We start from the raw sequence: 27,367 nt of genomic DNA, 5'->3' as shown, positions 1-27,367 counted from the left end.
ATTCTAAAACTCACTGGTACACGAGGGAATAGACTGCTTGTTTCTTGTAGCTAGATGATACTAACAGGCCACTTTAAAATTAAAATTGAAATATTTAAGATAAATTGCCCCTAAATATTAACTTAGCTCAGGTCTTGTGAATACAGCTCACTAGGGACCAATTCTCAAAATGCAGTCCAGGGATCCCTCAACTTGCTAGCCACTGCAGACTGTGTTTACGAGAACACTAACGCGTTTCTGCTCTTCCCTATGCACTGCATAGACGTACACAGAAAGTGTTTCCTAAGGTCACATCATTTAAAATACCAACTGTATAAAATATAAAATGGGAAAATCTGGTTGACTTTTATTAAACCAGATGCTAGAGAGATTTGCCAAAATATAAAACAAACAAAACCGAAACCCAGTTTACGCCAGTTGTTTTCACTACACATTTCAAAGTATTTGTTCATTGAAGGTATTTATGTTATGATGTGATGGTTCTTGCTGATATTTTTAGTGAAATAAAAATTTTTCAAGTTTTCAGCCAGATCTCAGTTTACTTTTATAAGAACGTGCCATATTTTAATCAAATGACCATAACTCGTGCTGTCATCCCCTTTCGCTTCATCAGTTTTAATCTGTAACGTGATAACACTGTGTCATGTAATAATAGCTATGTAACCCACACAAACAAAAGCTAGCAGGACTGTAAAGAGTGGTTACAAAGTCTATGAGGTTTTGCTGAAGGATCTAAGCCCTTCAAAATGAGACAGTATTTGTACATCAGCAAGAACTTTGTCATATACTCTCTCTTTCAGCAAGTCAGTTGTAAGAAGAGAAACCAACGGGGAGGGTGGGAAGTGATCTGTCCTGTTTTGCTTAAGCAAAACAAAGGCATTTCCTCTTCCTGTGCCCCTCTGCTAGCCCGAGCTGAAGACAGGACTTACTGTGAAGAAAAGCTCCATGACTCTGCTGTCCAGAAGTGCCTCCCGCCAGGACTCCGTTGGCTTCAGTAGCACATTTTGTGAGGATTCAAACATAGCTATATAGTGTCTGCCCAGTTATCAAGTGTCAAGGTCAACAACAATAACATTCTTACTTTGTCTAAACTATAAGTATACCCTAAATATAACAGCACCAGCCAGAAAGAATGCAGTGGAAACAGGGTAAGCCTCTTCACATATGCTACATAATTCATGCATGAAGCTAAGGAATAAAAGGCATTAAGTGCTGAAAAAAAGAATGCTATAGGAATGTTAGGTAACGGTTTTAGTCCTTATGTGTACCATATCACAGGGGCACAAAAACCTTTGGAATTAGAGATCTTAATAGAAGCAACAGAAGGGGGAAAAGTGACTTAAAAACAGATATCAAAAGACTAACTTAAAGAATCAATTTCTGTAAATTTGCCCCATTACTTCACCCATTACCTTAAACAGCTAAAATCATATACACAAAATGAGTCTCATATAGATTATGGGGAAAAACAGCCATTTTCCAGAAGAAATATGCTCACAGGAAAAGAACATGGACGAGCAACTATGCACCATACTAAAACAGAAAAATTGAGATCACAGTAGCCCAACACCAAGTCAAAACGAACAATTAAGCAATTGACAGATAACGTATTTTTATTCAACATTCCCATAGGCTCAAGGGAGGCAGAAAGGTCTGGATCTTCCAGGACTTACTAGACAGCCAGCAGCCTACTTGATATGCTCCAGGCCAGAGAGACACTGTCTCCCATAGAATGACTGCAGAAGTTGTCCTGTCCTCTACACAAACATACACACATGTACACTGATATACATGAGCATACACATACACTGAACAAGTCACATTTCCCATGGACTCAAACAGTATATTAGGTGTCAGGTATTCAATATCAAATATGCTTCAGTTGCAGCATAATTTGCTGCAAATCGACTGACTATCATAATAAGTATGTGTCTGTAGATGTTGATGAGTGTCACGGTAACTGAGGCTTTAAAGAGCAAGAAGGCTGCCTGGAATGAAATGGTACTTCTTTGTGAGCAAGCTGAACTAGGCAATATTCACTTCATTCAGTGAGAAATCTCAATACAGGCATCCAAGATGACACTCTTGCAAAAAAATCAGGCATTTACCATTCCCTTATACCCAAGTCATTCTTTTTAGAGAGAATTTATTTGCAGAAAAAACCTGAAGGCCATACGTAACAATGCTTTGGAAACCATCCTTTAAAAGCTGGTTTATGAGATTGTGTCTTGTCTCTGAAGAGGGCTTGCAATCAGTTGTCCTAAGAAAGGAAGTCGCTCCTTCTTTCTGATGTCATTCCTAACTCCTAATTCTGACTAACAAAAGGGAAACCCTGAACAGGCTCACCCAGCATTTCCCTCTTCCCTTATCCGCCCCCTCGTGGACACAGAGAATGAAACCCTAAGGAAAGGAAACCAGAACATGACAAAGAAAAGAAGACCAAGAGTGACCAATGGAAAGTGATTCCTTTCCTCAAAGGCATGAGGGGACATCGTCTCATTACGTTTTAGAAAAACAAATTGGAGGACTTACTGCTGCTGTCTGCTGTGTATGTCAGCAACAGTCACTGGCTAGTCTTTGAGATGCCTTTGAAATTCACAATAAAGGAGAGAAGGGATCTCCAGTGTTCAGAACAGATCATCTGGGTAAAGACATCAAGGCTTTATCTCTCTTGAAACAGAAAACAAATGCATTTATCTTTTTTTAGTTTTAGTACCATTTTATTAAAGGTATTTTTTAATTATGTGAAAGGTCAGTAATGAAACATACTCAAATTATTTAAATAGTGCATGATCTGAAGTGGTGTGATGCCTTCTTCAGTCTAGAGATCACATGACACTGTGAGGTGAACACATACATGCAGATCTAGACATAATAAATGTATGCAGACAGACCATACATATCAAAATAATGTAAAGAACAAAGGTAGCTCAATTTTTAAATTTTAAGTTAAAAAAAAAATGCCAAAAAGCAAATAAAATCATTACAGTCAGAATTTAGAAATCTAACTTTTCTACTCTTACAACAATGTCCTAAAAAAAATGCTAAGCCAGGTGCAGTACACAGGCTTTTAATTTAAACCCAGCACTATGGAGGCAGAACTCTACATAGTGAATTCCAGGACAGCAAGGGCTCCATAGATACCTGGATCTCAAAAAACAACAAACAAATAAACAAGCAAGCAAAAAAGTTGAGTACTGGCAAAATCATTTGGTAAGTAGCTGTACACGTCTGATACCTGCCCGAATTCAACCCCTGAAACCCACTTAAAGGTAGAAGGGAAACCAGTCTGCAACTCTGTCCTCTGACCTCCTCCACATGTACCATGGCACTGTGTCAGAGAACATGTGTTCCTGCTCACTTCTCTCTTACTATAACAATAAAGTACTTTTAATTAAAAAGTTCTTTAGGGCTGGAGAGATGGCTCAGTGCTTAAGAGAGCTGACTGCTCTTCCAGAGGTCCTGAGTTCAAATTCCAGCAACTCTGTAATGGGATCTGATGCCCTCTTCTGGTGTGTCTGAGGACAGCTACAGTGTACTTATATATAATAAATAAATCTTTTTTCTTTTTTAAAAAAGAAATTACTTTAATGTTAAATAAAGCAAATTTCATTAAAATTAACTTCAATAAACAATAGTTGCTTTTACAAGATTGCAAAGCTTTGGTTCTCACTGACTAAAGAAACACATTCAGGTTTCTACATACAATACTCTCTTATCTTGTAAAAACATGTCATCAATAAGAGAGTGGTCTGCTAATGACTGATCAGTTATTTTTATTTTATGTAGTACACAGAAGGCAGATCTCATGAAGCACAAGAATCACAACAATAAATAGCTATTATCTTACCAAAACAAAACACTATAAATTCCAAATTTTACTGAGAGATAATCTTAATTACTTTTCTAAATATTTAAATATTTATGTAATTTCCATTTTATATAATTCATTTGCAACCAGCAAAATATAACCTTACAAATAAGGTACTCATATGGAGCTGCATTGTTTTTTAATAAGCCTGTGTCACTTTGAAAATTGTGTCAACCTCATCTAACCTTCCCTTTTTCATGTTTGACCAAATTAGGACGTTACAAAGTCCCAGTGCATAGGCCCTGTCTGTCACTAATCCACTCCTTCGCAGCCAGGTTCTAACAAAGGGCAGAACTGAGGTGCTAAAACTCAACCTGGCTTCCAAGCTCAACACCATCCTAATCTCTTGGAAAATCAGCCAGAGCTGCATGCAAATTCTACTGTAGCTTGGAGCAGAAACAAATTCAATATTCTTTGCCCCTCTCCACAAAGAGCCTTTCAAATTCTTCAAAGAAAAAAAGCTCACAGACGTCTGAGGAATCAAAAACACATCCACAACACCTGCCCTATTCTGTAACTTCAGCACCAAGACAAACGCTGGAGGACAAGTTTAATCACTCCCCACCAGTGACTCTCACTGGCTAATCCTACCAAGTCTTCTGTGTTGAGTTCTTGAATAACAGACAGCTCTCAGCAAGTGCATCCATCTCAACCACAGGGCAGTGCTGCAGTTGGAAAATGCATGAGAATTAACATAAACAAAATAGCTCTTGTCCATTTACTAACACCTTCAGTGAGGGTATCACATTGTGACACTGAAAAAAAAATGTAAGGATGTGATTCAGTTGGTAAAGTGATCATTCTGTATGCATGCAGACCTGGGTTCAATCTCCAACACCACGTGAACTGGGAGCATATGCTTATAATGCCAGCACTAGGGAACTAACGGTGAGAAGGATGGTTACAGACATAAAAAACAAGTGCTGATGAGGAAGCAATGTTAACCCCCGAACCTCTTCAGTGGGCATGTGATCTGTACGTGCACAAATATATGTGATCTTTATCTAAACAGATATACAACACTACCAAGAGCACTACCAAAACATTTAAAACTACCTTTGTATGTTCAACTGAGTGGACTAGTAATTTACATTAAGGCGAGAGGTTTGTATTGCTATGTCACCAGTGCATAAGAACCCAAATCTGGGGCTGGAGAGATGGCTCAGTGGTTAAGAACAAAGACTGCTCTTCCAGAGGTCCTGAGTTCAATTCCCAGCAATCACATGGTGGCTCACAACCATCTGTAATGGGATCCGACGCTCTCTTCTGATGTGTCTGAAGAGAGTGACACTGTATTCATACATATAAAATAAGTAAATCTTTATGAGAAAAGAATAAATAAAAAGAAAAAAACATTAAAAAAAAAAAACCCAAGTCTGCTAATGATACACTAAATTATGTCAAAAATTGCTTCAATTAGTCCCAAAAGGGTTAAACTTCCATGGTCATGATGTGCTTTCTACTTAACAGCTTTCTAAAAACAACAAAGACTCTGCTGTCTACATTAAATGCATAGAAAGACCTAGGAGGACTCAGTTTAGGAATCAGTAAAGCAAAACTGTCCACACAGTGCTCCTTCTTTCCTTAGGACTCCCTTGCCAGCAGACCTAAAGCAGGGAAGACCTATATAATCCAGAAAGCAGCTCACTCCCACAGCCATCACTTTCCAAATGAAGCAGCACTACACTCTAAGCTGCACAGCACAGCCTGGGACGGCCCTGCTGTGGCGTTCACGGAAAATGAACTGAAATAACCTCGGCTGGCAATTAAGAACCTAGCAGACAAATTCCTTACAAGTGTTAAGTATGTTAAATAAATCATTTTCTAGTGAGAAATATAGTTATAGTAGGCAAACCATATTTGCCTAAGCTTACACCTGAATGAACGAACGAACGAACGAACGAATGAACGAACGAACGAACGAACAAACTTCCCAATCCAAAAGGTAAGGGGTACCAAATAGAGCTGCCACCAATACACAGGCTGCAGCTTCTCAGACACCTTTGACCTGAGTTTCCGAGGTAGTTGAATAAGGCTGTGAAAGCAAGTTCACTCATTGCATTTAAATGTATGTATTTATCCCATCCCTTCTCTTCTTGCACTAACTTAAACTACACAAGGTACTATGTGAACACCAGGGGTGTTACCTGGCTTTCTCTGCCTCTGAGCACTGTCACTCCATGCTCCTGCACAGTGACATAGAAGAGCACACAGTGTGGTACAACACCATCTAGAACTAAGAGGAGAACGGGGTACATCCCGGCAGGAGAGAAGGCAGGCAGGAACAACATGTCCAAGAGCTACAAAACCAAACCAAGGAATGTGGAAACACTCCTGAAAAGGATGATGCATACATGACTTCAGATACTGACTACTCATCTCACCTACTTTCCAATGTATGACATCAGACAGCAATGCAAACAACAGTGAGAGTGAAACTCTCACTGGACTGAAGAAAATACTACCCAGCCCTGCGTTACATCTGCATTTAAACATTCTACCACATTTCTGTACTCTATTCCTCCAGTTTCAAGCCATCTTAGAGCTGATCCAACCAAATTTAATAAACTCTGCTATCGTGAAGTCATGCACTTCACACCAACACACGGCGTCTGGCCTTCCTCACCATCTCAGCCTGAGCCTACACTGTCTTAACACTTATCACTGGCCAGCATTACAGCACCTCGCTTCCCTAAATCCTGCTTCTCTTTCCCCTTGGACAGACAATACTGCAAGTATAAAATGTATCATCCCCTGACTCACTCTCAGTCTAGGGGCAGCGTAGCTGACTGACGTTCTATGGAATAATATCTACACTCACTAGGTATGACTCCATCTCTAAATTATGAGGTGTAATTGAAAACCACCTCCAGGTAACCCTTGGAAGTAGATACTGACTACCTTTATTTGAAACTCTTTTATCTTTTCTCCCCAATTCTCCTGGCCGCCTTCTCCCATGTACTCAGCTGGTCTTCTCAGGCTCCTTGGCTTCTTTCTGCCTTTTAAGACCATAGCGTCATATTACAATAATGACTCCCCAAATTCTATCTTCACTGCAAATCATCCCCTACAATACAATTCTACTAAGGGAGCACACACAGGGAGACGGACGAGGGGACGACAACTAATCAGTAAAGCAGCATGATAAACCTTGGCATGCCAGATATTTTTAAAGGCTCCATAGAGACATAATTCACATACTATACAATTTGTTCACTGATGCGATAGTTTTGCTATATTCACAGTTAAGTACCATGAACACATCTAATTTTAGAACATACTCATCACCCCAGAAGCCTGGTGTGCTCTCCAGTCATCTCCCATGCCTTCCAAACACCAGTGCTCTAGGTAACCCCTATACATTGTCTCCAGTTTGCTTATTCTGAACACTGCATAGACATGCAATCATGTATTAAAGTTCTCTCTAAATCGCTGCTCTCACAATATCTTAATATAATGTCTCCAAAGTTTGCCCATGTTAGCATGAGCAAGTATTTCATTTACTAACAAATATATATCATTATATGAATATGCCACATCTCATTTATTCCCTTAGCAGCTCACAGAGCTGTTTCCACTTTATAGAGAATACTGCTGTGAACATTTAGGGTCTTTCCCTCATACCTACAATAAAAACCACACCATGGAATAGTTATATCGTCAGTTTATACAGATAATACATCAAATAAAAAGATAAAAAACTAAAATACATTAAAAAATTACACATCAAGATGTATTTAGATGAATGAACACATCCTGGTATCATTCTAAATGTTCACACATACTGACATAAGATAGACTGAGACATTTTATAAGGCCTAATTGCTACTTCGTTTCCCCTATAAGATAATCATTTTTTAAAGGCAATTAACACCCATTTTAACTAAGTTCACTATTTGACTCTCTCTATGGTACAAACCTAAATACTTGTCCAACTTTTCCCCTACCAATTATATACGATAGATGGCTCTCCAAGCAATTGTCAAAAATATAACTCAGTCAGAATTTGGTTTGTTGAGAAGCATTTCACTAATTAATGCCCAAACTGTACCTTCATTTTAATATCATTGCCAAGTTCTCCTAAACTGAAATCTATCACTCAAAAGAGCACTCAGCTCTAGTCTAGCTTTCCAATATATGGAATTACACCAGTCACTGGACACATACACTTACAGTATGAAGTAGAAAAATATTCTCATCAGCCAGGCATGGTGGTACATACAAGAACTTTTGAGGCTAAGGCAGGAGAATTCTTTTATTTTTTTTATATTTATGTGTACGTGTGTCTGTTCATGTGCATATGGGTGACCATGGAGGCCAGAGGAGGGTGTTAGATCTTCTGGAGCCAAACAGGCAGTTATGAGCTGTCCAACACCAGTGCTGGGAACCGAGCTTGAGTCCTCTGGAGAGCAGCAGCGAGCATTTACCAGATCAGCCACCTCTCCTGACCCAGCCCTCTTCAGGGTCTGTGTCACAGCTGGCCTGAAACCCACTGTGCAGCCAGGGAGAGCCCTGAACCCCCCTCACAGGAGCCCTTCAGAGGGACGGTGTCCTTTGACAACGCTGCAGTGGTGCTTACTCTCTAATGCTTTGTCTAAGGACTGCACAAACTATTTTATGAGTGTGTATAATTCAGACAAACTTTGTTTCCAAACTCTTAGGAAACTGTTTCTCTTCTCAAAATAGTAACTCTCTGCCAACTATATTTTCCCCTAAAACACTTAGAATTGGCAAACACTTAGAACTGGCTGTGATATATGCAGTGTAATTTTTGTTAATTTTTACTACATACATAATTAATGTTTTGATAGCTCCATATGGACTGGTACTTTTAAAACCTGTTCCAAGTTTTTTTCGGTATCTTTCTTGTTTTGTTGGTTTTCTTAAAACGCTGTCTTGCTCTGTAACTCTAGCTGGCTTTGAACTTATGGCAATCCTCCTCCTTTTGTTTCCCAAGGGAATGCTGTGTTTACAGGTGTGTGCCCTTCTTATAAAGTTATTACTTTATGTACATTGGTGCTTTGCCTACATGTATGTCTGTGGACCATATGGGTGCCTGGTGCCTGAGGAAGCCAGAAGAAGGCATCATATCCTCTAAAATGAATTACAGATGGTTGTATGCTAGGAACAGAATTCTGGTCCTCTAGAAGAGCAGCCAGTGGTCCTAGCACTAAGTTTTCTTTTAACTCTGATTTTTCTGTTTTGTTTAACTCTTCTTCATACAATACACCCTGACAGAAGTTTCTCCTCTCAGCCCCATCCCTAAACTCCAACTCCCCCAGATTCACTCCTTCGCCTCCAAATGGCATCAACAGAACACAGCATAATAGGTTACAATTAGACTGCTGGGTGGGGAGGTAGTGCACACTTTTAATCCCTGCAGAGGCATGCAGGTCTCTGTGAGTTAGAGGCCAGCCTGGTTTACAGAGCCAGTTCCAGAACAGCCAGAGCTACACAGAGAAACCCTATCAAAACAACAAATCAAGTTACAATAAAACTATGCACAATCTCTCTTATCAGGGGTGGACAAAGCAACCCAGTTGGAGGAAAAGGGCCCCAAGGGTGGTGAGTTAGGAGTCCCATAAAACCACCATGCCAACAACCATAACATGCCTAGAGAGGACCTAGTGCAGACCCATGCAGGCTCAGTGACTGCCCCTTTAGTTGTTTTGTTGTTGTTGTTATTGTTTTAAACTAAAAAACTTAGGAGAGGAACTAGTCTAATTTTTGTTCACAACAAGATCCTGCTTCAGTGGTACTTAAACTCTAACAATAGACTCTTTTGAATAAAGTTCGCCAAGCCATCCTTTAAAAAACAAAACAAGGAACTGGAGAGATGGCTCAGCAGTTAAAAGCACTGGCTGTTCTTACAGAGGACCAGGGTTTGATACCGAGAACCAACAAAATGTGATACCCAGTACTCACAGCTCCTTGTATCCTCTTCTAGGGGATCTGATTCACCTCATCTGATCTCTGCAGGGACCATGCACAAATGCAAGGTAAAACATTCAAACAATAAAAGTATATAAAGGTACAAAATTTAAACAAAACAAAAAGAAACAAGTTGGATGTGATAACATACACGTATAATTCTACCATTTGGGAGACTGAAGAAAAAAAAAATCATGAATTCAAGACCAGACTGCTAGATTTGAAGGTTCTGTCTTACCTCAAAAGAGAGGGACAGAAAAGAAAATGTAGCCTGAAGCAAACAATGTGACATTCAAAAGAAAAATGTTTTAAAAATGAAAAATTAAGAAAGTATGTGCCTAGGGATGGCAACTCAGGCCTAAAATCCTAACACTGAAGAGAAGAAGCAGTAACTCACAGCTTTGAGTTCAAGGCCAGCCTGGGCTACAGAAATCACTTCGCTCAAAAACCCAAAGCAAAAAACAAAGTATGTGCCCCTTACAATTCTTTAATATAAAGAATTAAACTTATATATTAAAGATATAAAAGTGGTTAACAGGTGGAAAAGAACGAACAGGCATGAAGAGAGTGTGATTAACGTAGTAGCAAGCTTCATTCCAATGTGACTGCCCTTTGGCAAAGAAGCCTGGAGAATTCCGGCTTTAAGGAGTCAGTGGCTCGATTTCTCTCATACCACCTGACTTTTTGTAGTTCTTTTCTACTAGGTAAATATAGTAGCTTGACAGTGAAAATCACAGTTCATCACACACCTTAATTCTCAGTTTTACAGGTCTCAAGCATACACATATGGAAACAGCAGATCTTGACTCTATTGGAACAAAGATGAGCCTCACTTATTCTAAAGTTCTGATGAGATTTCTCATCTTCTTAGGAATAGCATTTGTCTCTGAAACAAACTATTGCAGAGCCCTAGGAAAGGGCAGAGGAAAGCTCTGTAACAGCAGCTGACTGAGAGCGTTAACTACACTGTTTAGTCAACATCCTCTTTCTGTTTGGAAAAAATTAAGATTCAGAAAGGCTCAGCAATTTGCTGGACATCAACTGAGGTTCAAACCTAGATCTGCCGGACTGAACAATGCTACAAGCAGGCACCACAGTACTCCGAGGTACAACATGGCACTCAGCCGCGGATGCTCTCAACTGAAAGCTTATCACTAACTTATTGTGTACACTTCAGCAATAAGCAGAAGTGCAAAACCAGAGTCCTTCTAACTAAGCAAAGTCAGGAAACAATTTAATTTAATCACATATCAAGGAGAAAATGGTTCTACTGCTGAATAAAAAAGCATTTTTCTTTCACAATACATTTTGTCTTTTCTTTCCCAGGACTACCATCCTTTCCCTCAGTCAGCAACAGCCTTATTAGCTAACAAAGGCTGTCATACGTTCAATCCTCTTCAAAACATAGTAAATATGACTTTAGCCTTTCTACAGTCTACTGTACTATGGTATTATAAAATTCCAATTCTCCAAAAAGAAAAACCAAGCCTCCATTCAACAGAATGCTTCACACACCAAAAAGGTAAGGACACACAGGACTGCGCTTCATGATTATATCTTCTATAAAGTCACCGCCAAGTCAACCCCTCCCATTGTTAAAAGGATATAATTTGGAGGGAGAAAATTCCAGCTCAGGACTTGGTTGGCTAGTGCAAGGTACCGCTGAAACACTGAGGACATCTGAGCACTGAGGTTCTCCCGTCTGCTGAATTCCTGCAGAACTCCAACTGTTAACATGAAGATCTGACGAAGGTCTTCTTCCTATGGACAATAAATCACACAGCGGTTTGCATGACACTTACTCAAAGTGCATTCCTTTTTAGAATCATAAAACAAACAAGAACCTTAAGGTTTCCATTAGATGGTACTACTTCCTTAAGAATGTTTTCCATCTTGTGGCTTCTAACATCAGTGCACCATTAACTGTAATATAAATGCTCCTCCATGCAGGAAAGCCTTTGAGGGCGAATGTGACTGTAGGGCTGGCAGAGCCAGTTGCTATAGTGCAGCGCCTCAGGACTTAAGCCAATGCCTTCACATAACTTTACTCCAGAGCCAAACAATACACTCGAGAGATAAAGAGCCCACACCATCTGTAATAACATTTTAAATATATGACCTTCTTTGGCACTGAGCCAGTCCTATTTTTAAAGCCAGCAGAATCCTATCAATTGAAATATATCACAACCTGATAAGAAAACTGTAAACTAAGGAATATATTTTTTTTCTTTTTCTTTTTTTTCGGAGCTGGGGACGGAACCCAGGGCCTTGCGTTTGCTAGGCAAGCGCTCTACCACTGAGCTAAATCCCCAACCCCTGGAATATTTTTTATAATGTTCTCTTTTTTGTTGCTTCAAGATGAGAACTGAATAATTTCAGCTTATCAATTACAGAAATCAAACTTACCAATTTACTATGTCCTATGAATCTCAGCACAAGTCTTCAGATATAAGCTACTACCCAAATGTCTAAAACAAACGCTGTCACCATTGGAACAAACCGAACAAAGAGCAGACTGCCCAGTAACTAAAACATAAAACAAAGGCACCAATACCTGAAAGACTCGTTTGCAGTTACCGTGGAATTCCATACTCAGTCCAATGTTGCTAGTTTTACTTGAACTTGAAAATTCACTCAATAGAGCAGTTAGAATAGAACAGGCCAGAGTTTGCTATATCAATAAGAAATAATTGTAAGTCATTCCATTTTTCAAAACTTTGTTTCAATATAATTTGTTCAAACATAATTTCTGTGTGCTACAGCTTCAGAGCCTCTAACTGCCCAGCAGAACTCTGGATGTGACTAAGAAGACTGGCTCTCCTTTCAAGTAGGGTGGAAAATGCTAACATCACATCTGGACTCACAGAGGACTGGAACCCAGCACACGATTCCACTCAACTCTAGAGGGCAACTGAAATTTTAATGGTTGTTAATAATTAAGTAATTGTTCGATTCCTTGTTTCATTTAATTTACACAATAATCCATACATTTTTACACTTGAAAGAACTATGACCTGAAGAGGGTAAACTGCCAGAGGCCACCAACATTCAGCCTCATGCCTCCCACCCTCATTTTCTCATGAATGTAAAAATGTGTTCTCAAACAGATGACAAGTAATACAGACTTTAATCTCCAAATACCAAACAGGTAGTACCTCAAAGCTTTTGAAATCAAAGAAAGAAACTTTTCCTTTTCCTTGGGTCTACTAGATACACTTAGAACACCAACTCCTCAATCTCATTCACAGACTCTTTAGAGTCAAGGTAACAAGGATGGAGATAAGGCTATGAATTATTTTGGCACATTTCCAGGGGTTAAACAGAAATATGCACACTACCTCTGAACAACCGAAAGATTAAAGTCGAGATGATACTATTTCTGCAAGCTTACACAACAGCTGAACACAGTGGGCCCACCCCACCAACTGCATCTTTGTTCAGAAATGCTTCTGATGTCAGTACCTTGACCTTACAGATGCTTGGTTTGGCAAATCTTAGCAAATATACATAAAGTGAAATTCCTACAGACTTGGAGAGCTGATGTCTGCTTTAGGTACGTAACAGTTACATGGATAAACAATATACTACTTTTACTTTTTAAAAACTTCCTTCAAAAATGTTTTTTTAAAAGTTTTAAAGGAAGTAGATACTGTTCACCTCTTAATCACAACCAAAATAAGCACAGGTAAGCAGCTTCATAAATTATGGAGAATCCAGAAGAATCTACTAAAGGTGCCTTCTATAATAATCAAAATTCTACAGCTACTTAGGTTAGTTTTTGTGCACACAGACACTTTTGTTAATATTTATTGGCTGTCCTGAGGGTTGAACCAAGGTCATTATGATCAGTAGGCAAGAGTTCCTCATAAAAAATGAACTTAGCCCTGTCCCCACACTTGTTTACTTCAAAACACACACTTTTTTTTTCCCCCAGAGCTGAGGACTGAACCCAGGGCCTTGCACTTGCTAGGCAAGCGCTCTACCACTGAGCTAAATCCCCAACCCCCACACACTTATTTTAATACACAAGTTTACTTATTCCCAAATCTTCCAGAAAAATACGTGAGTGTTTAAATACCTTCATGGGCCTGAGGAAAACAGTATGAGAAATCAGGCACAAGTGCCTCATGTAGAGAGCAATTTGTCCCTGTCTTTACTGCTCAAAGGGATTTCAAACATTTACCAAGTTAAATAATCTTCATTTCACACGGCGATTAGAGTTCTTCATTCATCAGCCAAGCATAGAGGCATGGTCCTCAGCCCTTCAAACCCTCATTACCTGGAGGCTAAGGCTGGGGATCACTGGAGGCCAGCTTAAAAAGACCACACAGTGTGTGGCTCAGCCTCGAAAGTAACCCCCAGAACGCTAAGAAGAAAATTAAAGCACCAGCCATCAATACGTCATAGATAAATTAAATAATATCGAACATCTTTAAATCTGATTGTATGCAAAAATGAATATACACACCTTATTGTATACTTATTAAAGATTTGGTGGGGGAAATATACTAAATAAAATAATAAAATTAAATTAACTTCTGAGACTCCATAATTCTGAAGACAATTTTAGTGGCCTGTATTCTCTAACTCTTAGCCTTACTTCTCACCCATCTGCTGTAATACCTCACTGTCTATATTATGAAGAAATAAAATATTTGAAAACATGTCTAAAACAAGAAAATTAACCTCAGATATCAATCACTAAATACAATTTACACATACTCTGCTTTTGAAAATCAAGAAGCACTTGTTAAATGCAAACTGTCACCATCCTTACAAATAATGTGCTATAATCCTTTCCCACAAGTACTGTAACTCACCACAGGCTGGTTTCTGGTACTTACACAAAATGGTATAATTTTGAAACTATGGTCATATTCAGATTCTTAGTACAATGCCTAATTGATTATTAAACTATACTCACAATAAGATTTTCTCTTATATGAAATAAATATTTCCTAAGCTCATATTCATGGTTGAATGAATGGATAAAAATACAAACAAGGCAAAGCTAGTGAACACTGCTAGGCACCTAAGGCTTTCAACAAGTAGGTTTCCTTTAGTGATACAGTATAGCTCAGCACAGGGAGCCAACAGAGGCCAGCTGCATCACAACCATTGCCATCCAACCAAACTCACACAGGGTGTACACAATAGCACATAAAGGCAAGTGAGTGTAGTGTCATTCCCTCTCCCCAGCCCCACTCTTCAGATGAACGTCCATTTGTGAAGGAAAGTGAGAGAAGAGCTTCTGCAGGTGGGAGAGGCTCCTAATGAAGACCCCCTCTAACCTTTATTCTCAACACGTGAACATCAAGAACAAGAGGTGTTCGCATCCCAGACTCAGCTTCCTAAACATACGAATGTTTCAACCTATGAATATAATATATCATATCTTAACCTTAGAAAAAAACAGATGGTTAAAAAAAGTTAGAAGAAAATAAAATTACCTATAATCCTACTGTCTGGGGATTATTACTGAAGTTATTTACATATAGCTCTTTACTTTCTTAATGCATGTACACACATTAGTTACAAAACATACAATTTATATTCTTTATACTTTTTCTACTTTAGTTTTAAAACAGAAATCTTTAAGTAAAAATTGTATTTCACTACACCACCTAGAAACACAATATACTAAGATAATTATATAGCATGTAGATATCAAATGCTGTTTTGACCCATACCTGAACTCATGACTTTTCAGAAAACTGAAATTTAGTGAGATATTTTCAAATACTACAAAAAAGTTCAATTTGAAAAACTTGTGTAGATATGAGAGTAGCATCATAAACTCTGATTATACTATACTATTCTAACTAAAGGATACCAAATGAAAAACTCATTCCTTGGAGAAAGTGCATTAAATACTGATTATAAAGGAACGAAGCAAAGTACTCTGCTATATATCAACAAAGTAGTTCTCTCTATTCACAAGAGAATTAAGCATAGCATGAATATGTAAGTGAAGTTACCCTTATTACACCGGGATGGAGACAGGAAAGCAAAAAGCAGCCCCAAGAAAGAATTTCCCTGCCGGAGCTAAAAGCCGTCAACCGTGCCTGGGAGAGAGCACCGACTCTGGGCCTCACTTACCACTGAAGAAGGCTCCTGTCTGTTGCTGCAGGCATTCAGTACTCAGGGGACACAAGTGCAGTCAGTGCCGTTTACTCCCCCTCCAACCACCAGCACTTTCAAGTGCTATCCCTACCCTTAGTCAGTCACGGCTAGATAGCATTCTATACTGTAGAGATTGACTCTGATACTCAAGAGGGTAACAAAAGCTGTCGCTAGAAACTTCAGTGAAATCTGATGAAAATAGACTGAGAAACAGGAAATTTTTCATACTAAGGAGGGCTTTGACTGAAACCATAAGCACAAACTTTCAGAATTTTAAGACATTATCACAAGAATGCTTTATTTATCTAAGATCATAAAAAATAAGTTTATATCTGTTATTGTCTAGGTATAACAAAAAATGTTTTAAATAAAACTTACACCCTGTATATTTTTCTACAAGAAGCCCTTTTTATAGCAACTATATAACAATGAATGACTACTTGGAAGCCACTGAAGAAGAAAGGCTCTAGGTTGTTGGAGAAACAAAGGGGCTATCAGATCCCCACGCCTGTTGATTTACGTCGGCCTCACAGGGTTTCTCAAGTGGCCTTTGAGGCAGTCTAGGCTCACGGCCCCTGGCAACCGGACAACACCAGCAGGCAGCTCTTCACTCATCATCCTCATTCAGTGACCATTTATAAACCAAGTTACAAAGTCTATTGTGCCTGTTTCTGAAATACATTATCAATAAAAACAGCCTGTAAAAATCATTAGGAATACCAAAAACACCACAAAACAACCTACTGTTTAGACTAAGAAAACTGTTTCCCATTAAACTGTAGGCAAGATAATTCATTTATCATCTGAATAAAGTCTCATCCACTCTTTGCCTACCTAATCCAGTTATTCTGCATTCGGATTACATGATTTCCTCTAAGTACTGCATAAATGCAACAATTAGGATAAGGTAGAGCGAAGGTGGTATTTTTGTAGTTATCACACACTGGGTTGTTTAGGTCCTACCTCTTGACTGCCAAAATTAGAACTACAAGATAAATTATCGCTTAGAAGAGGGTCAGTAGATGCTGCTTGGAGCAGAGTCCTCAGCTATTTGTATTTAAACTGCTGACCCAGGAGGAGGTAGAAAATAAATACTCAAGTTTCCTAATTTTTTAAAAGTTATTTTTTTATGTTTATGAGTATTTTTGCAGGTATGTTCGGAACCAGGAGAAGGCATCGAATCTCTTAGAGTAGCAGTAACAGATAGTTGTGAGCCAACATGAAGGTGCTGAGAATCAAACCCAGATCCTCTAGCAGAACAGTGCTCTTAAATACTGAGTAATCCCTCACGTCCCACTCCCATTTTTGCTGTCTATAAATTTAGATTGATAAAGCAAATAGAAGACAAGGGAATAAGGTCTCAATCTTACCAAAAAAAGTCTCCCTGAGCTGAGAATGTAACTGAGTTACTGAGTGCTTGCCTAGAACTGCATGAAGCCCTCCCTGGTTTTGGTCCCAGGCATTACATAAAAATTGAGTATTTGTGGTACATGGCTACAGTTTTTGAATTTGGAAGACAATACAGAAAGATCAGGAGTCTGAGGTATCCATAGCCATATCTCAAATTTTTAGGTCAACCTGGGATACATGACACCTGCTCTCAAAGGAAAACTATTTTCATAGTATGGCTTCTTTCATTGAAGTACTAGAAATTCAAAAGTTTATTCACTGGCTGACAATTTTTAAAACTCTGTCTTCATCTAAAATTCCTACAGCAGCATTCACATCTCTCGTCAAAGCCATTCATTTCATGCTTGTGGAGAAAAAGATTTTTAAAAAGCCCCCCAGAGACAGATTGCCTTCCCACTTCACAAGCACAAGATACGAACTCCAGCTGACAAACTAAAATGCTCTTGTTCAGGGGGAGGACTGTCTCTTATAATAGCCTGGCTCTTGCCTCAGGATCCTTATTACCAAGAATAAACTGTATGAAAGGTTGCCATACTATATAGCAGACCTCCAGCTGCTCTTCTAAGAAAACATCAATGAGACATTGCGATAAGGGAGATTAACTTGGCTATCTCGCCCAGGGGCAGCCCTGGGTAGACAAGTGAATTTCACACCCACTTCTGCCCAACATGAAAAAGAGGGGAAAAGGAGGCTTAAATACTGCTTAACTATCTTTCAGAATGACTTAACATAGGCTTATTACTTTCAAAGGAAACAGGCAAACATGAAATAGAGTAAATTTTTAGTTTGTATGTCAGCCTAAAAAAATAACCTAAGCTACTCTTCTAGGAAGGAGTTTCCCTATTCCTCTCAAATCATATTGACAGCAGGCCTGACAATTCCCAGCTGAGATGAGATAACCATAGCGCCCATCACAACCACGGCAGCAGGACAGCCTCCTCACAAAGATGAGCGTGAAGTGACATGTGTGATCACAGCAGCAGTACACCACAGCACATGGGAAGCTACACCATCTAAGAAATGCTCCTTAAATCCTATGTCCTATTCTGCTTTGCTTCTGCTTTATCTTATTATTATTTTTTGGATGATTTTATTCTAATCACAAAAGAAAATGTGTAAATTTGTGTGAGCAAGGATATGGGAGGAGTTGAGCGAGGGGAAACCAGAATCAGAATATATTATATTATATAAAGTCTTTTTTCCATAAAAAAAAATTGAAAATAGGGGTTGGGGATTTAGCTCAGTGGTAAAGCGCTTGCCTAGCAAGCGAAAGGCCCTGGGTTCGGTCCCCAGGTCCGAAAAAAAGAAAAAAAAAAATTAAAAATAAATTTAAAAAATGGTTTAATGAAGGCTAAAGATATAGCACAGCAGTAAAGCAAGGTAGTATAATCAAATATCCTCTCTCTCAAGGTTTTTACACATTTATGAAACTTTCCATAAAATGATCTGCAAGAAACCACAATAATTTTTTAAAATATTTATTTATTTATTATGTATATACATCACACAGCTTTCTGCCTGTATGTATGCTGCAGGCCAGAAGAGGGCACCCAGTCTCATTACAGATGGTTGTGAGCCACCTTGTGGTTCCTGGGAATTGAACTCAGGTCCTCTGGAAGAGCAGTCAGTGCTCTTCACTACTGAGCCACCTCTCAAGCCCCGACCATCATATTTTTAAAAATTAATATAAATTAATTATTTATATATAAATATAAAAATAATTAGCTTTCACTAGTAGATATTGTCTTCTGTGTTTCAACACTTAGAATAGTTATATAGGTTGATTTATTAGAGCCTATGTTCCCTAGATTTTCAAAAGCTGGGTTGAGAGGCTGCTAGCACAATGTTGCAAACACTTCTGAATGTGTAGCCTCAGATGACACTAGGACACACACTTTACATTCTAAGGAATCAATGCCTAGACAGTTTACAGTATATATTTGTTCCTGGTAAGAAGATAGTGATGGGGGTTGGGGATTTAGCTCAGTGGTAGAGTGCTTGCCTAGCAAGCGCAAGGCCCTGGGTTCAGTCCCCAGCTCCGAAAAAAAAAAAGAAGAAGATAGTGATGGGCAGAAACGTAACTAAGAATGAACCAGAAAAAGTTGCTCTACAACTGCTAACTGCCTCAAAACCCATATAGGGTTCACGAGACTTAGTAGAGTTAACACAGGGAGAGAGACAATGAACACCAGGATTTGGAGGGTAAGTAGCCAAACTCTAATTTCCGGCCAGTGAAGGTCCGTGGAACTGTCATTTTTAGAGGTAGTAAGAGGGAAGTGACTTCACAGCTCCTAAGGTCAACTCTTTGTACCCACAGAAAACCATCAACTGGGGCCAGCTGCATGGCTCAGAAGGTAAAGGCACTTGTGTCAGAACTGTGGTGGAAGAGAAGAGCTGATTCCCAGAAGTCAACCTCGCAGCACACATGCCCTGGCATTCACACATGCACATGCACTCAACAACATATGGATGTTAAAAGCAGTTAAGGAGAAAAGCCGTCAGACGGCTTCTATCCCTGGCATCTATCTCTTCATGGCCACAGCTCTAAGCATTTCTTCTGAGGCTATTCGTGTCTGTGAGACTACGGCAGCCTTAAATTCTCACAAACTCTTCACCGTAAAGAAGATACATTAAAACATTTTATTGGTCTGCAATCTCACTTTCTGGAGCTACTGAGCTGGCTTTACCCTACCTGGCAAAGATGTCGGACCACAATGTTTGCATTTTACTTACCACATAAACAGAGAATTTTTAAGTTTAATGTTACAATGTGGTCAACAAAATCACTTCATCCCATCATTAAAAATGGTTCCATCCATCTCCAACATATTAAATTGCTAATACTACAGAATTCTTTGGTCCTGTTATTTGGAAACTTTACTTTAAAAAAAAAAAAAAAAAAAACTTGTTGCCTACAGTGGTACATGCCTTCAATCCTAGGACATAGGTGATTAAAGAAAAAGTTCAAGAGTTCAAGGCCAGACTATTGCACAGTGACTTCAGAGTATTGGGTAACAAAGCAAGACCCTAACTCAAAACCTGTGTGTTTCTGGGGGGCAGGGGATGGAGGAGGAGTGTGTGTAAGGAGTGTGGTATGTTTTTGTGTATATGGCGAGGGGTTATCTTAGCTTTGACTGCTTCAAGAATATCAAGGATATTAAATGCATCCAAAAGTATGTATTGTAAATACAGCAGAATGTTCTCTAACCGCACTGTCTGTTCTATTATTTGTAGAACATGTCATTTCCATGGCTCAGACAATTTGCCATGAATCACTTTTTGTGCTACCTCAAATCTACCCACAGGGAGAAGAAGAAAACTTAGTTCCCAGCATGTGCTCACTCCTAAAAAAGGCAGGGCCTGTGCTGTGCTCTCTCAGGACCAAGGACATGCAGGAGGGCAACAGCAAGCTCCAAACCCCTGTACCAAAGCCCTTGCTGGGGAAACAGTCTAATCCACAGAGCTTTAGTCGCAGTCGCAATGCCACTGTTCCAGCCCAATCCTGTCCACTTAACAGGCCAGACGACCAAAATACAAGAGCATGTCCCAAAGCAAAATCTAAAAGGGGAGCAGTAACTCAAGCCAGAGCATCTAGGGAGCACTGATCATCAGACTACACACACAGTCATTCCCATGAAAGGAAGACTACCAAGTCCATACAAGTGATTTTACAGGGACGGTCCCAGGGATCAGAGCTGGTCAGTAATAGAGCCTCTGGCGAAATTTCTACGACTAGACACTCCCTAAATGTGGAAAGGAAACCATGCTCCTTTAAGTAATTTAGTCAAGAACTATGGCCTGACACTGCTCACCAGAGAGAACCACCTGGAAGTCATGGTGTAGTTAATGATTTTTATTATATCAGATACCATTTATATTTAACTCAACCATTTCTATAATTACTGATATTTTCCAAGGCTTATTAAAACTGGGGGTGGAGAAATGTTCTAAAGAATGATTAAAAATGTGAAGAAAAAAAAAAACAAAACAGAACATAAACAAAAACAAGTATGGTGGTATATGTCTTTAAACCCAGAACTCAGGAGTCAGGGGGAATCGGGCAGATCTCTGTGAATTCTGGGCCAGCTAGGGCTGTATCTCTCCACACATAGAAAAAAGAATATTAACTTATGTTTTGCAAGCAATTAAAATGATTATGAGCACAGTGGCAACACAGAAAAACAAGACTCAAATGAAAATGCTAAGCCTACTGTGTCTGCATTCCACACACATTTAAAGATCAGAAGAAACGTCTGAACAAATGAAGACTGCACGGCACGCTAGTGTGCCTTCCTCTTATACTACTATTGCCAGAATGCAATGAGTGACAGGCAGAATAAAAAATATCTATCGATACAAGCAGTTAGCATACTTACCACGGTAGGATTGCCACTACTTATCAACTGGCTGACTTCATGAAATATGCTTTTGCAGTCAATTGACTTATCTAGTGATCCTCGTTTTACAATCACTGCTACAGCTAGTAGAATCTGTTCCCGAACATACTTTTGGAGGCTGCAAAACATAAAAATTGTGAAAACATTTACCTATATCTAATATAAACAGTCCCAATACTATACACAGCACTATACCAGAAGCTTCTAATAATACCACCTGAGTACTATTAGTATAGTAACCTGAGAGTATATAATCTACCAAGTTATAGAAAGACTCATACATACACTTGGTCATCTCTGGGCTACTCTGTTGTTTACTAGCTGTGCAACCCAAAGTAAAGACTTGGTTTTCTCTTCTTTTAAATGGAGACAACAGTCACAATTACTGTAAAAACTAATGTTCCACCCTAATCTAGTCTACATAGTTCATTTCAGGCCAGGCTGGGCTGTATACCATGCTGTTTCAAAACAGCGAATGCCAAGCAATAAAACATGTTCAACTCTAGGACTGTGTCCACTCCACACATACTAAACACTTTAGGCAGTGTTCAACACATGCTAAGTAAGTCAGTTCCTCAATGAGTACTTAAGGTGGGGGTATCAGGAAGATTAAGATAAATCTGATTTGATATCCCTCTCCAACCAGCAGTACCTCGACCCTTGCTGTTTAATGGGTAAACTCCAAGAAAGGTGTGTCAACTCCGAGTGACAGTACAAACACTCATTCCCAGTCAAACACTCTGTAAGGCCTATAGATCTCAGGGGCACAGAGACTTAAATATGCCTTTTCAGAACCTCTTCTTAAAGGTTAGGATCCAAAAGCACCAACTTTATAATACAACCTCTCAAATGCCATAAAGATGTGCCCTTGTGCCCTTGTGCCCTTGTGCCAAGCTATGTCCCTTACCATGGGCAACGAGATGAACTGTAGCTTTCCTGGAAGAGTCCCAGTGTCCTGTTGTCCCGAGGAATTATTAATAGTGCTTACTTTTACTTTCAAAGGTATCCCAGTTTGGACACAGTTATACACATGTACTTTTACAGTCTGTGACAGCCAAGCGCCACTCTGCTCTCTGACCTCACTCTTTCCATACGCTCAGTAGGCAGGCATATGGAGCTCCTCAGTCCCTGGCTCAACACTTACGTTTCCAGCCCTATGAACTTCTATCCCCTCTGCCAAAACTGTGATGTCACTTTCCCAGAAAGTTACTACTAAAGGCTCCCAAGGCACCAGCATGTGACATGAGTTATCTGTTACTACTACTTAACACGATCCTGAAAATCAACCACTCCACTCTAAGCACACTAAGTGTATGCAAAACTCAGGATTTGCCATGTAGAAGGCATTTATTAATAATCTCAAACATGAGTCCCTATATCAAGACTAAAGTCAAAATATTCCTTCCACAGTTTTGGGCCAGGGGTGGTAACACATGCCTTTACTACCAGCACTTGGAAGGCAAAAGCTAGTGAACCTCTGGAGGCCAGGCTAGTCCACAGCAAGTTCCAGGCCAGTCAGAACTTGATAATGGGACTCTACTTAAAAGAAACAAATCTCTATTGGCAGGACTAGAAAATTAAAACATGTAATGGGTTTTATCTAAGAGTTTCTGTAAATTAACATGTTTAAGAAACATTATTAACTCAATTAATTATCAGAAAGTTAGTTAAAAAGAAAAAAAAAGATGAACATAACTTCAACAAGGTCCCTGAGTCAAGTGTTGCAGAATGGTAATGAATACACATTCCTTTCTTGACCCATCTGCTACCTGCCTCTAGAAAAGGAGGCACACTGTATCAAACCAGAGCTGAACTTAACCTCAATTAGGAGGTAAGGAAAAAAACCTATACATATAGTAGTTAAGGGCCCAAAATACACAAGCCATACGTATACTAAACTGTACAACATAAGCTACCTGCATAATCCTGCTTGTATAGTACATCAAGATTTGTTACTTGACTCTAATCTACACCAGAGAGCATTCTATAAAATAAGAATGCCCACGTAATTAAAGATGAAGAAAGGTAGAATTACTCAGGCTTTAAAGAGATGTGACAGGGGCTGGAGAGCTGGCTCAGTGGTTAAGAGCACTTGCTGTTCTTATAAAGGATTTAGGTTTGGTTCCCAGCACCCACAAAATGGCTAACAAACCACCCATAACTCCAGTCCATTTCTGACTTTGAGTACCAGGCGTGCGTGCGTGCGTGCGTGCGTGCGTGCGTGCGTGCGTGCGTGCGTGTGTGTGTGTGTATGCATACAAGCAAAATAGTCATACATAGGAGCTAGGAAGATAGGTCAGCAGCCAAGAGCACTGACTGCTCCTCTAGAGAACATGGGTTCAGTTCTCAGCACACACCATCTATAACTCCAGTTGGATCCCATCACAGATGGCTGTGAGCCATCATCACTCTTCCTAACTGCTAAACCATCTCCTCAACATTTCCATTAATTAATTAATTAATTAATTAATTAATTAATTAATTATTATCTTATGTACACTGGTATTCTGACTCCATGTCTGTCTGTGAGGGTGTTGGCTCCCCTGAAACAGGAGCTACAGAAAGTTGTGAGGTGCCAGGTGGGTGCTGGGGATTGAACCCAGGTCCTTTGAAAGAACAGCTAGTGCTCTTAACCACTGAGTCATCTCTTCAGCCCCTGTGGTAGATATTTCTTTTCTTTTTTATTCTTCCAGTTTCTAGAGAGACAGTTTCATACTGCAGGCCAGTCTAGCTTTGTCGTGCAGCATTCCTTCTGCCTTAGCTTTCCAAACGCTGAAATCAGAGGCGTGCTATAACACTCCTAACTTGAAATAACAATATGAAACAAAAACACCTGAGCTACATACCCAGCCCTGAATCTTTTTAAAAGTATTTACAGATAAACACTAGTTCCTTTATTATTTAAATATAAGCATGAAGATTTCTCTCAACTTTTCTTTAACTACAGGAATATATTATCAAAATTTATTTGAAATTATTTTGCCAGTAGAGATCAAAACAACCATCTAATGTAGCAAAAATGTGTTATTTGCATAAAGAATCAATGTATTGTCTTATAAGAATGTTTAAACAGGGCTGGAGAGATGGCTCAGCAGTTAAGAGCACTGACTGCTCTTCCAGAGGTCCTGAGTTCAAATCCCAACAACCACATGGTGGCTCACAACCATCCGTAATGGGATCTGATGCCCTCTTCTGGTGTGTCTGAAGACAGCTGCAGTGTACTTATATATAAAAAAAAAAAAAAATCTTTAAAAAAAAAAAAAAGAATGTTTAAACATTAAAGAAAATTCACTTTACCTCACTCCTGCCTGAAATTTGATCTTTTTCAAACAAAAGATTTAATGTTTTTTCTTCTAAAATATTTTCGATGCATATATGGATGTAACATTTGGCCTATTGATGGTTTAATTTTTTCCTCCTCCTTTCTGGGGCTATGCAGCCACATCTTATGATACTCAGCCCATGCTAAACTTCCTCTAACATATTAAAAGAAATAAGCTATACTACCAAGCACTTAAGAACAAGGAAATGTAAGTTTTCATGGTCAAAAGTCAACTTTAATTTATAATCAAATTCTTCAAAGTTCAACAAGAACAGTATCATGTATTCTTTAGTATTAGAGACTTAAGTAAAAGCTACGAATTTTAATAAGTATGAAAGCAAGCTACAATCATGTGCACACATTTTCTCCAGAACAGAACTTGCCCATAAACATCACCATTAAAAAGAAGGGTTGTCTGGAAGGACAGATCATACACAGAGGCTGAATGCAGCCGCCTCTATCTTAGCGGTGCCACCCCAGTACTTACTTAGGCCTTTGCAGGACATAGGTGAGGAGGAATGTTCTCAGTGACTCGATGCTGCCTTTTTCCAAGAGAACCCACTCTCGGACAACCGCTTCCATTATGGCTGTGGCAGCTTGGAAAAGGACATAGTCCACTTTACTGGTTTCTGGGGAGAAAATTAAAAACCCTTCAAGCAGTAGTTCATGTTACCGTGTGTACTTTGCATTTATGAATTTTAAGACAGAACTTTTCAGACAAGGAATAAGATGGTTACCTGGTCTGGTTTTAATCCAGTGACCTTGCTCTAGCACCACAAAGAGGTTAGTTCTCCCAGAAGACACCCCAGGCAGGTGGCAGCTAATCAATGATCACAATTTTCACAAACTTTCCCTCACCTCTTTCAACTGTTACTCCAAAGCATGAAGAACTAAAAATAATACAGCTTTAAAAAAGTAAAAATAAAAAATATGAAGCAATCAGAAAGTGGACTAAGAGATTCTCACCCTGTGCAAAACCGGAATTTTTTATTGGAAAAATTATCTTATTAAACCGGTCTTTGAACATTACTATTTGTGATGAGCCATGCTGCTAGAATCTTGTGGCTTTTAAATAAGTAAGCCTTCAGCAGGATGGCCCACCTTAATAGCAAGCTCAGAAATAAACAACCACATCCAAGTTCTTTGCTTCAAAACGGTCAAATATCATGAGCCACGTGCACACAAGGTGAGAAGTTGGTGTTGATTTTCTGATTGCAGCACTGATCAAACTGAGTAAAACCCCGAGGCCACACTTAGAGAGACCCCGGCTAGGTATAGTATCTGATCTAAAGCCTGAATCAGGAAAAAGAAAAGTAACATGCTGAAGAAATATTTTATATTAATTTTCTATTTTTTCTGTTAGTGTATACTGTTATAGTTTTTGAACAGCACTATCAAAAGGGAGAAACAGTCAAAATGAAGTCAAGAAATTCTCTGAAGGTCTAAGAAATAACCATGTGAAATCACTCTTAATAAAATCTGATTAGACTCTAGATTCTATGCCTAGAACACTGGATATGAGTATCTGAAAGCCATGAGAAAGTAAGCTTAGTCCTACAATGGTGCCTTTGAGAGCTCAGACGAGCAGGAAATAGAGATGAACACTGGTTCCTAGCTCAAGCTCATGTCATTAAAAATGTTACCAATGTTCTTAACTCATTACCTGTGAAGATATGGTGTACCTGCATAAGAGCATGTCATTGTAGACAGGAGGTCTGAAAACAGCAAATGTAGAAAGAACCAATCTGGGCCTTCTGTTCCTAAGATTTGATTAATCCTTGCTACATTAACATGAACTGATTAAGATAATGACTGGAAATCACAAAAACTTAAAAACTTTACAATATAATAAGTGATTAATTTTAAAAATGAATGGCTTCTGAAAATATGACCTTATTATAAAAAATTTTTAATTTTCCAGAAGTGAGGATGGAGTGGTAGGAAGTTTTGTCAGAGTCAAACAATTTTAGCTACTAATAGGTTATATCTATCTCCCTTAAGAAGAAATATGGCTGTCTGATACCGGTGAGTTATATAATCTCACCACAGATTTCTATTTGAGAGGATGTTGTTAGTCTTCACTTCCATCTACAACGAGATTCTTTACTACAGATTTTAAGAAGGCAAAAATATGAAGGCCTCACAGAAGCTTACAAACAGCAAAGATCATCTTATACAACTGCTCCATCTCATAGCTGAAGAAACTGCTACCCAACAGAGAGGAAACGTGCTGTCACTTTCCTAAATAACACTAATCCTTGCTAAGCACACACTCAAATAGGCAAGACCAAGAAGATACCTTCTGTCAGCTGA

The 27,367-nt window shown here is 39.0% G+C and overlaps 1 protein-coding gene across 2 annotated transcripts in view; it reads right to left on the bottom strand.

Moving 5' to 3' along the window:
• Xpo4 (exportin 4) overlaps window positions 1–27,367 on the bottom strand; it is an 80,753-nt gene that overhangs the window by 32,494 nt on the left and 20,892 nt on the right. The window contains exons 1-6 of one of the 2 annotated variants that reach the window (XM_032917293.1): window positions 25,792–25,854; window positions 25,542–25,683; window positions 21,712–21,850; window positions 12,357–12,473; window positions 11,410–11,563; window positions 930–1,042 (exon numbers count right to left, since the gene is read on the bottom strand). In XM_032917293.1, coding sequence (XP_032773184.1) covers window positions 930–1,042; window positions 11,410–11,563; window positions 12,357–12,473; window positions 21,712–21,850; window positions 25,542–25,636 — 618 coding nt within the window. In that variant the 5' untranslated portion in view covers window positions 25,637–25,683; window positions 25,792–25,854. Of the gene's footprint in view, window positions 1–929; window positions 1,043–11,409; window positions 11,564–12,356; window positions 12,474–21,711; window positions 21,851–25,541; window positions 25,684–25,791; window positions 25,855–27,367 lie in introns of those variants that run through there. The other variant, XM_032917292.1, reaches the window with a different exon arrangement.

Source organism: Rattus rattus, chromosome 12 (assembly GCF_011064425.1).
Source record: "Rattus rattus isolate New Zealand chromosome 12, Rrattus_CSIRO_v1, whole genome shotgun sequence".
Classification (NCBI taxonomy): domain Eukaryota; kingdom Metazoa; phylum Chordata; class Mammalia; order Rodentia; family Muridae; genus Rattus; species Rattus rattus.
Note: the sequence above shows the minus strand (reverse complement) of the source record. Positions and strands in the feature narration are given on the sequence as shown.